General features: G+C 42.8%; 1 protein-coding gene across 1 annotated transcript in view; it reads right to left on the bottom strand.

Annotated features, from left to right (window-relative positions):
* The window catches only part of cdh23 (cadherin related 23), a 194,283-nt gene that overhangs the window by 65,822 nt on the left and 116,389 nt on the right, over positions 1–12,072 (bottom strand). Inside the window, exons 13-20 of the mRNA XM_088916036.1 lie at positions 9,771–9,835; positions 9,306–9,543; positions 7,969–8,074; positions 7,228–7,355; positions 4,928–5,000; positions 4,447–4,563; positions 1,167–1,279; positions 101–208 (exon numbers count right to left, since the gene is read on the bottom strand). Coding sequence (XP_088772162.1) covers positions 101–208; positions 1,167–1,279; positions 4,447–4,563; positions 4,928–5,000; positions 7,228–7,355; positions 7,969–8,074; positions 9,306–9,543; positions 9,771–9,835 — 948 coding nt within the window. The remainder of the gene's footprint in view (positions 1–100; positions 209–1,166; positions 1,280–4,446; positions 4,564–4,927; positions 5,001–7,227; positions 7,356–7,968; positions 8,075–9,305; positions 9,544–9,770; positions 9,836–12,072) is intronic.

Below are 12,072 nucleotides of genomic sequence, written 5' to 3' on the forward strand. Positions count from 1 at the left end.
GGTGCAATTGATCATCAACGTGACCAAAACTTCAGATAGCAGTGTTCACACAAGGGTCAAGCTTCGTGTGGGTGCAGCAGCAAGGGATCGTTTTCCTCACCGTGATGACATCCGTGCCTGCAGGGCTCATCTCCACCACGTTGACCTCATATGGCTCACCTGTCCACACGGGGGCGTTGTCGTTGATGTCCAGTAGAGTGATGTTGACCTGAAGGTGGAGAGGTACTCAGCACAACACCGCTCTCTGAGGGTATACCACATGCACAGCAATGCCACCCACACTGAACCTTGCCTGTGCAATTCTTCAGTTTTCCCATGACACTTTCCTACCCTGCTTATGTTGAGACACGTATGCAATGTCTATCTGTCAAGGCAGCATGTTTGTACAGGAGAATTACAAGTCCAGCACTCATTTACTTAATCAGCCTAATTATTAGACGAGATAAGTCAACCCTCAAGGCCCCACAACATTTTTATAGATAACTGTATTTTCAGTCATCAGTCAGGAGCATCTTTTATACTGCTAGTATATACTGACTTGCAATGATATCTTACTTATTGTAAGACTTGAATGACTCATTGAGCACAATTTAATACGAATACCTTTGTATTGGCGTGCTGTACATGTGAATATAGACAGCTGGGACCATACTACACATTAAATTACTGTGTTATCCTTTAGAATTTGCTGTATTCACTCATGCCCCTAGTAAAGGATTCTCAAAGGGACTCTTTAGTGGGGACAAGGCATCTAATTAAACAAAAATCTTTGCTTTTATTTATTTTTTAAAAGCATAAAAGGTCTTAATGACCTGGATTACCAATAACCCTCCAGATAGCCCATGTACAAGTACATTAAATAAACTGATTTTCTTTGGTTTGGTATAGTACATATATACAGTATATAAGTTTCCTGTCATATCTTATTGCGTATGTACAGTATGTGATTGTGTTTTCAAAAGTCTGGCATAGCAGTCAAAGAAAAACCTTATGTATTCATTCATAGTACAGGAAGGGAGCAGTGACGGTCATGCCATAGAGTTGGAGACACACTTCAGACCAGTGCCACCCTCTGCATGCTATAGCATGCCATGGCATGCCTGTCCTCTCATGGCAGTGAATGATCAGGACTTAAGCTAGTACTGTAAAAACCAGGTTGTTGTTACCGTGGCAATCCCGGTTTTCTGAGTTGGGCCAACACCCCCATCAACAGCTCGAACGATAAGGATGTACTCCGATTTCACCTCTCGGTCCAAAAGGGCAGTGGTTGTGATCTCCCCTGCAATGCATACATAAAAATGATTAAAAATCCATGTCTCATGGGATTCCCAATTTGCTCAGTCAGTAGAGGTGTTTGCTTAAGGTGTAGAGACAATTCTGTGGAACAGAGGTTGCTTGCTCGAGCCTGGGTCATGTTAGGATTGGGATTGGGCACAACAGGATTTGTAGTTACATCGATGAAAAAATGCATCACTCCTCCAATTGGCACTAACTCTCCTGTTGGCTCCTGTGGAGCTCACGACATATCAAATGATAAATAATCCTGAGGGTCAGCTTACTGGAGGACTGTGCCAACATGCTTCATTTTGTGTCATTTCTGCAGAGTTTAAGACATTTCATGATTTCAAAACTGAATTGGGTTTGCAATGAAAAAGAATAATTAAGCAATTAGTATTTTATGTATCCCATCTCTGAAAACAAGAGGATAAAAGCTCCCTTCTTACCTGCACTCTGACCCCCTATTTTTTTGTCCATGACTCAGGCAGGGCAGGAAAGCTCAGAGCTCCCCCTCCCGCAAAGAGACTGGAGCAGGTTATTATTATTATTAGCAGAGTGTTAAATACAGGATTGCGTTTCAGCCCCACTGCTCCCTACGCTCTACTGCAACATTAATTCCAAACCGACGGGGTGCTAATTAACGTCCCTGGCACTTCACATTTGCTTTGCATGACCTGTGGTGAGACGAAGGGAGATGAGGCAAGTGAGGACAAGGGTAGACGTGGGCGCTGGGCTATTATTAGAGGTGCTGAGACACAGAGGGCATGATGTGGGATTGGGGTGGCACCTCTCTGCCCCCAGCCTGCCACTCACTCTGACACACGACTCACGGCCTTGACACACTCACCACACAGTGCACTCCACACTCCCAGCTGCCTCACAGGAGCACATAATCTGTGCAGTTCTGAAGACAGACACAGTGTTTTCTATGTTTTCTTGCAGCTGTGCTCTGAGTGACTCAGTTACTAAATGTTATGTTAACATGTTTTCTGAGGCTGTTAAAACAACACTAACCTCAAGCATTCCTATCCTTCCATTCTCCTCCCAGGTTCTACAGCATCCTCTTTTCACTCCTACTGTTTTTACCTAAACACTCCTGCCCTGACAACCTCTTCTGCCCTCTTTTCTCCTTCTCAACACTCATCTGTGCTTTTCTTTCCCACTCCTGACACCCCTCTCCAGTTCTTTTGCAAGTGTTAAACTGACACACCTCTCTAGACCTCCTTCCCTATCTAACACACCTCTCCAACCCTGCTGTGATATACTTCTCCAACTCTACCCCCCACCTCTGACTCCCCTGTTCAACCCTCAATCCCTACCCCCTCTCCAAGCATTATTCTGACACATCTCTCCAAACCTTTATCTCATCCCTCTCGACACCTACCCCCGACACCCCTCTCCAGTACTTTCCCTCCACATCTCAACACCACCCTCTGCAACTGGATTCGGGACTTTCTGACAGGCAGACCTCAGGCCGTCAGGCTTGGAAACCACACCTCCGGCACACTAACTCTGAACACTGGGGTCCCCCAGGGGTGTGTGCTTAGTCCATTGCTCTACTCCCTCTATACCCACGACTGTAAGGCCAAACACAACACCAACTCCATCATCAAGTTTGCCGATGACACCACAGTTGTAGATCTGATCACAGACAATGATGAGAGGGCCTACAGGGAGGAGGTCAATCTCCTTACAACATGGTGTGATGACAACAACCTCACCCTCAACGTCAGCAAAACCAAGGAGCTGATCGTTGATTTCAGGAAACTGCAAACCGGACATGCCCCTATCCACATCAACGGGACTGAAGTGGAAAGGGTCAGTAACTTTAAATTCCTTGGTGTCCATATCACCGAGGACCTCACATGGTCTCTCAACACCACCTGTCTGATCAAGAAAGCGCAACAGGGCCTGTACTTCCTAAGACAGTTGAAGAAGGCTAAGATATGTCCCCAGATCCTCACTAACTTTTACAGATGCACTACAGAAAGCACACTGACAAGCTGCATCACAGTGTGGTATGGCAACTGCAGTGCTGCTGACCGCAAAGCCCTACAGCGGGTGGTGAAAACTGCCCAGTCCATCACTGGGGTTACCCTCCCATCTATCCAGGACATTTATGACAGATGGTGCTTGAGGAAAGCTCTAAGCATAATCAAAGACCCCACACACCCCAGCTACAGACTTTATGATCTGCTACCATCTGGAAAACGGTACCGGAGCATTCGGGCCCGGACTACTAGACTCAGAGACAGTTTTTACCCCCGCACTATCAAACTTAAATTCCCAGCCTCTCTCACTCTCACCTCACCTCTCACCTATGATCTGAACCTCACAGTGCCTTCTTCCTTTCTTTCTTTCTTACCAAAAACCCAAACACACATTGAAAATCTACCTCTACCATACATGTCAAAAGCTCACTCCCCATAATTTCTATCCCTTTATTTTATTCTGTTGATGCATATTTTTGCACATAACCTATTACCTTTTTGTTGTTTTGCACATTGCCTGTTGTTGTTTTTTGCACATTGCCTGTTGTTGTTTTTTTTGCACATCGTCTGTTGTTGTTTTTTGCACACTGCCTGTTGTCTCTGTCTTTCTTTTGCTACACAATTGTATTGTTGTTGTTGTTGTTTTTTTCTCTTTGTACTACTTATGTCCGAGAGCTAGCTAAATAGCATTTCGTTATACCATATACCATGTATATGAGTGTAATGACAACAAACTTGAACTTGAACTTGATCTCACACAGCTCTCACCTTCTCCACCCCTACCCATAATATAATATAATAATAATATCACTTTATTAGCCACATACAATTTCTTGCATTAGGAATTCATCTTTTCGCATACCCCAGCTTGCTCTCCATGAGACACAGCCACAGACAGGGAGAGAAGCTTGGGGTCAGAGCACAGGGTCAGCCATTGTTCAGCGCCCCAGGAACAGTTGGGGTTAAGGGCCTTGCTCAGGGGCCCAATAGAGTAGATTTCCTCTGCCGGCCACGGGATTTGAACCAGCAACCTTCCAGCCACTGGAGCAGATCCTTAGCCACAGTGCCAATGCTCTGCACCACACCCATAACACCACTCTCCAGTCCTATCCTTCCACAGCCTAAAAACCTCTCCAGTCCTCTTTCCCCATCTCTGACACGCCTTTTCAGCTCATACCGGAACGTGTGTTGAGGCGGAACTGTGAAGATCCCTCCAGGGAGTAGATGAGGGAGGCCTGGCCAAACTCTCGTGATGCATCTTTGTCTGTGGCATTGACGAACAGCACTGTTGCCCCTGGGAGAGGAAGAGGGGGGAAAGAGAAGAGGCAGTCAGAGATGTAATAAGACACACGAGGGGAAGCTGAGGAGAAGCTCTGGCAAACAAAGACAGAATGTTATATTGAAAAATGAATTGGAAGGTGCCTCAGAGAGCTTGAAGAAAGCAAGTAAGCTGTTTAAGAGGGAGAGAGAAGGAGGAAGAGAAGGAGCAGCATCCCTGCTAATGCCAAACCCTAAAGCAGTACAAACACCTCCTAAAATGCTCACTGTGCACTGTCTTTTCACTGTCCCTGTAAACCATCCCAAAATATCCATCATTCACACTGTGCACCGTCCACATAACAGGTAAAAGTTTTCACACTGTCCAGTATTTAGTGTACCTGCAATGATATTCTCGGGCACAGTGATGATGTAGGATGGCTGGCTGAAGGTGGGTGGGTTGTCATTCTCATCCTGGGGGTAAACAGATAGAGCTGTTAGGAAGGAACCTTGACTGTCTGACAGCCTGCAGTACACTGGGTATGCCTGGAAATGACATCTTGTTAGAATGCACAGTATCTGGAGGGGTTGTACTGCTCACATAATAGCAGGCAATGATGTATTTGTAGCACCTGCCCTGTAAGGGTTTCTTAACACACTTTAGGGAAGATTTTCATAATTGAACACTTCTCGTTACTGAGACCTGTACTCATTTAAACCACAGAAGTCTCAGAATAATCTAATAAAAATGCTACACAAGAGCCCAGTGCAGTCCCAAGTTACAGCACAATCAGAACATGAAACTGGTTTGAAGTGATGTTCAACAACTTTTCTGTTTCAAAGTCCATATTTCCAAGCTTCATGATGTGCATTTCAAAACCTGGCACACAGAGTCTGGTTCATGGAAACTGTTGGCACATGGAAGTTATTTCATGGAAACTCCTGACATGTGGAGGCTGTTTTAGATCTAGTTGCAATACATTATGGTATGAAACTGAAAAAATAAATTAATGAGAAGTGAAGGAAAAAACAACATTGAATTTATAAATGTGAATCCCTGCTGAGTTTGGCGAATCAGTGCCCCTTCTGCATTAATGATGCTGTGTTCAGCACTGTAAATTAATGTAATTTGTAGAGCAGGCAGCATGCTTGGGGAGGGGTGATGCAGCAGAGCGTCTCGTTAACACCATTTGTAATTGTCAAGACGGGGGAGATCTGAAGGCGTGCCTGTGTACATATATGAGTTAGGACTGTTATAGCACTTGAGTGTGCATGTGTCTGTTGCCATGTGAGGATTTATTCAGCATACTAGCATGTTGTAGCTGTTTGTGAGTGTGTGTGTGTGTGGGGTGTTTTAATTGGGCATAGTTCATTTTGCTAACCCCTCAATTGCATGCATTTTGTTCCTATGCCTGTTCACCTTTAGTGTACTGCTCATCCAAGCACAGAACATGACTTCAATTAACAGTTTTCAATAAAATTTAATTACATTATCACAAATTCCGCCTCAAATTCTACTAAACAAAATGTCGATAAAATATAATTGGACATTAAGAATCACACTCCCCACTAAAGAGAGTTACACCTCTATTACAACAATTTGGGTGGTATAGTCAAACAATTCTCTTTTTCATACATCACTATTTAATATTCAGTAGTTTGGTCAAATCTTAACTAGAGGGAGAAGAGACAAGATTTGAATAGTGAGGCTTATTAGGGTAAATCTCATGGCTAAAGCTCTGTTAGAAGGCTGTTGGAATCACCAGAAAATGAAAGACATCTCATAATGTCAATGTGGAATTCTTAAGTTACAAAAACTAAAGAAAGAATATGATTAAGGCAACACTTAGGAGCTTGAACACATAAGGGAACTGAAGGGTTTAAAGGAAGCTTAAGTAGCATTTCCAAATTGATCAAAGAGAAAACTTTGGGACACGCTGCTCTGGAGAACAGAGTTTGAGCGCTGGCGAGGAAGGTGCATGAATAAAAACCCCACAACACCAAAGCAGAATCCTTAATTGGGGAACAAGGTGCATGTGCTTAACATGTTTGCTGAGTGGAAGAAAAGGGTGTGCCAAGGAAAGCTGACCAGTAAGGTCTGTCTCTAGCAAGAGCAAATGTGAAATGCAAAACGAAACACACAACTGTAAGAAAAAAAACCCATGTAATTTATATGGAGATAGGTGGAAGTGGATGAGATTAGGATTTAATCTCCTCCTAAACTTTTGTTTTAAACTTCTTTAAGCAAAATGTGTCCATGTGCTGCATAATCATGCGACGCAGAGTACAATTTGAAGTAAAATATTGCAAAGCTATGCACAACATCTGTGCTGCAAAACAAGACGTGACTGAAGGTAGAAGGAACTTGCAGGCTGATGTACGATCGGCACATTCTAGGTGCTGCCCCCTACTGGCTCGATAGGTTATGCATTAGAAAGGTGCTAACTGTATATACTGTTCAGTCTTCAGCAGAAGTGTAACACTAATTAATGATCTCAAAGCCAGAGAATTGTGACAGATAAGTATGTCTTGCTTTCTTATAATTTATTTAATTCTACAAAATAACCTGAATTTATTCGGCAATATCCTGAGAGCCGATAAATAGAAGAATATTGGCTATTCTCTCCAGCAGTCTTTTAGAGCTCATCAGGAAGGTATTATTTATTGGGATCCATGCCTTGGCCAAGAACAGGATACTCACAAACAGCTCAATGGTGACAGGGACAGTACTGTTGAGGGGGGGGGCCCCAGCATCCTTTGCCATGACCATGAGGTAGATGAAGCCCCCGGGGACCAGTTCGTAGTCCAGCGGCCGAGTCACGCTGATCACTGACAGGATACACACAGACAAGTACGCAGGCCAGACAGAGGTCAGTTACAGGACAGCAGCAAGCAAGGTGTGTGGTTATTGTGTTTTAAGTAAAAATTCAAGCTATGCTGGAAGTCTCCGTGAAATAAAAAATTAATATCTTGATTATCTACAGTATGAGTGTACTCTGGGTCTCATTCTGAGGAGGCATACTAGAAGGGTCGCTGTTGCTTGCTGACAGGGTCATTCACGTAAGTCTGTACTAGCTTAATGCTAATGCTGTCCCCTTATAAAGATTTATACTTGGAAACAAGTACTTGTGGAATGTGTGATTTCCATATTTCTCAAGTCACACATGAATAATGTCAATTAAAAGTCCTTCTTAAAAATCTTAATAAGTTGGAGGCCAGGGCCAGGGTTCACCAACCTATTCTAACATACAGAATTTTTGTACTTTGAACAAAGTTTGTTCATCTTTCTAAAGTACATATGACTTGACTAAAGAGCTCAAACAGGAAGCAATGTTCCTGGATAATCAAGTAACTTTACAGCTTGGATCAACAAGTACAAACTGAGTAGCGCTAGGCAGCTGCCCAGCTGGAAAGAAGTGGGGCTGTGGGGAGAGACTCTCACCTCCATACCCCTCAATGATGGAGATGTCGAAGTAGTTTGGAAACGCAGAGGCTGAGATGATGGAGTAACTGATGACGTTATTGGGGGGAGAGTCCTCATCTGTTGCCTGAAAGTGGGAGAGGAAGAGATTGAGGTAGAAGGGGAAAGAAGAGTGGAATAATATCGTATTGGGAGTGACGAAGGGAAAGAAATGCAGAGAGTGAGAGACCAGAAAGGGGAGAAGCAGAGGGAGAGGGTTAAAATGTAAGGGAAGAAAGAGATGAGCTCAGCCAACTCAAACAATTAAAATACATTTTTAGCTGTTCTTGTCATCCCAAAACATCAAACTGTTTTAGGTCTGAAGCAGACCCCCTCAGGGATTTCTCCAAACCATCCAAAAAAGTGGGTGATACATTCTTAAGTTTTTATGTTATCCTTCATTAACAAATGAATAAAACAACAATATGAAAGCACCGGTGTTGACTGCAGCAGCTCTCTGCACCAATGTGGCTTTTTGAACAAGAGAGAGTAAGGGAGGGAGTGACAAAGACAAACAGAGGCAGACAGGAAGAGAGAGAGAGAGAAAGAGAGAGAAAAGATGCTGCTCTGAGCGCACCTCTCCTGTGTGCCTCTCTCTCTGTCTTTCTCCTCGCCAAGGGCTCCTCTGTCGCCATTCAGCAGATGTTTCATTAAATCCTCTCTTCCTCCAGGCACTCGGGCTGCTAAATACCAGGCCATGGGGAGGGAGTGTGAGAGCCAGGGGAACAGAGGGGAAGAGGGAAGGAAAGAGAACAGAAGCTCAGGAGGAAAGGGGGAGGAGAGGGATAAAAGACTTTTCTTTCCTCTTATTTTTTTCTTTATGAAGTGCTACGCTTCAGTGTAATGTGCTGACAGCACAATTCCAGGGCTGCCTGATATTACTCACACAGCTGATATTAATAATGTGGCCGTTTAAGGTTACCTTTGCTTAATGAAATAAAGCAAGTGAACCATTCAGCCCACTGTAAAGGACACTGAATCCGGGGCCGTAATTGCTTTTTTTGGGAAAGCTGTAATCAATATAAACGTGGAGCCATTAATTACTCTTATTTATATTTATTTTTAACCTTTATAAAAATGTTTAAAAAAATTAATTTGTTGAGGTGGATAATGTTATCCTATGTAATCTGCTGTTCAGTAGAAAAGGAAAGATTGGAGCCCATTACTGAAGTCCACCTGTCCTGCTCAGGCACAGCTCTTTGTGACAGAACCCTGGGACCCCGAACTTCGCCAGGAACATAGAGCACCTTTCAGTTGACAAATATTTGTGTGTTTACAAATGGTTTTTCAAATCAGAATAGCGTGGCCGTGAGTCTCACCCTAACTCGGGCCACCTGCTGCACTGCTGGCTCATTTTCCCTCAGAGAACCCAGGTATGCCTCCTTCTGGAAGATGGGCGCGTTGTCGTTGACATCCAGGACGTTGATGCGCACACGCCCCGTGGTCTCCTCGCCTCCCCCATCCCGAGCGATGACCGTGAGCGTGTAGCGTCTTGTCAGCTCGAAATCCAGTCGGCCGCTCAGCGTCACCCAGCCTGTGTCCTGGTCTACGGTGAACCTGCAGAGAGCCCCGGCTAGATGTTCACTGGGCTAGCAACCACATGGGTAACACATCAACTGCAGAGATAAAACAGCAATTATATATACATCACAGCTCACACAGCTCCTGCACTGACACAACAGCTCAGTCTTTGTTTGATTGTTTCTTTTTGTCTCTCTCATCTCGCCTCCTCTCTCTGACAGAGGAAGGATGAGGAGTGACCCAGCTCCCTGGCTGACACTTACTGGTCAGGCTCATCACTGAAGAAATACCGCACTGATCCAAAGGTCCCAAAGTCATTGTCCGTGGCCTGCAGGTAAGACAGAGAAAGGAGGGAAGTGTTACTACAGTTACTTCATACCTAAATTTCAATATACATAAGTCCTACAAAAACTAATTTTCTAATCACACATTTACAGACAATTCATGGAATTTACTGTTTCCTCTGATTCCTACAGGTCTCGAAAACTATTCACTGCCACAGCTGTGTTTTGGTGTGAAGCACAGATCAGCACCTCAAGTATCCCAGAATACAGCATCAACACACAACAGTACTAACTGAAGCTTTTCATTCACCAATTGATCTCTGAAGTGACATTTATTTCTGATATTTTAACAAAGCAATCAACATGTTCTGCAGTAAAAACTTATCTGGTGATCATTTAGAGGAGCATGAGCAAGAGGGGAGAGAAAGAGCCAATCTGGAAATGCAGGAGTTAAGACAGAGCGATAAAAAGAACATTGTTTCTAAAGGTTTTGCAAATTGCTTTAGCAACACTATAATTCATCAGTCATGGCAATAAAGCTCCTTGAATTTTAAATTTAAGAAGAAAGAAAAACAAAGCAGAAGAGTTTGAGAAAGGCGGAAAAGGCCTATTATTTTGCACACACTCGCTGTCAGAAAGCCCATGCTCTGCCTAAGAAAGGTGATTAGGAATACTTGCAGGTACATCTCTGCCTCCTGCTGTGAAAAACAACGCTATTATTAAATTGTAAGGCTTTAAACACCCAGCGAATGTTATGAGTTCCACTACTCATTTGTAGCATTTAAATGCCTCTCATACCATTTTATTGCTTCCTAGCATGTCTGAAGATGTTTTCTCACAGCAAATCACCTCTTTTCTCCTGTAAGCAGTAAAGGGGGGTGATGTCTGATGTGTGTCAGCCAGGGACAGGAGAAGCTTCTCCGTCACTGTGAGAAAGCACAGCATCGCTGCTGGGGGCTATTGATCCTAGCACTGCCAGACTCTCCAGGAGCTGTCTCTACTATGCTGGAGCTTTAACATTAGAGGGAAGGTTGTGCAAACAACTGTTTGCAATACTACAGGAGCCAGTGACTTCTCCTGGAAGGCTTTTAAGCTGCACATTTATTGTTTTGTGTTATTGTATAAACACTGATACATAACTTTGCAAAGGTCGTAGACATTTTAACTGTTCCAAACTTTTTAATTCAAGTTTTCTTTCTTTATACATGAACATAATTCTATGCTGATTTATTGTCAAACTCTGCATTTTTTTTGTAATTTATTCCTAAGGGATCTGAATTTCTTAGCACAAAAAAGTAACCTTTTAGCATTGTGGATGTGTAAAGAGACACTAATGATGTCAAAGACAAGGAATATCTGACAGTCAGTCAATGGGATCTGATATTTTGTTTATTGTTTAAGGATCTGATACATTTAAATCAGATTAACTATTTTCTAATCACATTTACATTTATTAGCGACTACAGCACTTCATATTCACTGCTCATGTTTTGCTTACTTTGAGCTGCTGTGCTGATGTTTTTGAAGATTCTGATCAATACAGGGGCAGAAAGATAACATTTGCTTAAATACACTATCTTATGTATGCTATACCATACTAATGCATAAAATACACTTGTAACACACTGTAGTGATTCGATGGGTTCAATTTACTGAAACAATCTGAAATTGCAAAAGCACATTCAAAGAGTTCCTTATGGCTGCTAGGAATCAAACAGTTAAAACAGTGATATATACACACGGATTCAAGTAATACAATAACACAATTTTATTTATACAAAATGTGACAAAGAAATACAAAAGTATTTATACATTTGAATCAACTGTGATACAAATAGCTGATCGATTGCTCTGGAATTACAAAAGATACTAATACCACAGGGTTAAAAAGACACGGTCTATAATACTCTTACAAACACATTAGCATTCCCAAACACTCTTTATAATCTATATAAAATGTATACTTGTTTGGAATAACAGATTAGCTCTCTAGTTTTATATTTTGAATGTGGAATATATACTAATCCACATTAGAAAGCTTGGCCAGATGCAGTCCTGATGAGATTTCTTAAAAGTCCCACAGGGAGATTAATAGCTGAATGTGGTTGTCCATGTCCATGGCATAGCATGTCCAGTCAGAGTCTGTTGGCTCTTGGCCAAACAATGTCCTGTTAATGCAGGAGAAGGAGGAGGAGAAAAGGGTTCCATGTTTAGCCTTGCACTGAAGACAGCTTATTCAATGGAACATGCACGCAGTCTAAGAGCTTGGTTGTGACCACCA

This window comes from Atractosteus spatula, chromosome 5 (assembly GCF_055471065.1).
Source record: "Atractosteus spatula isolate fAtrSpa1 chromosome 5, fAtrSpa1.hap1, whole genome shotgun sequence".
Classification (NCBI taxonomy): domain Eukaryota; kingdom Metazoa; phylum Chordata; class Actinopteri; order Semionotiformes; family Lepisosteidae; genus Atractosteus; species Atractosteus spatula.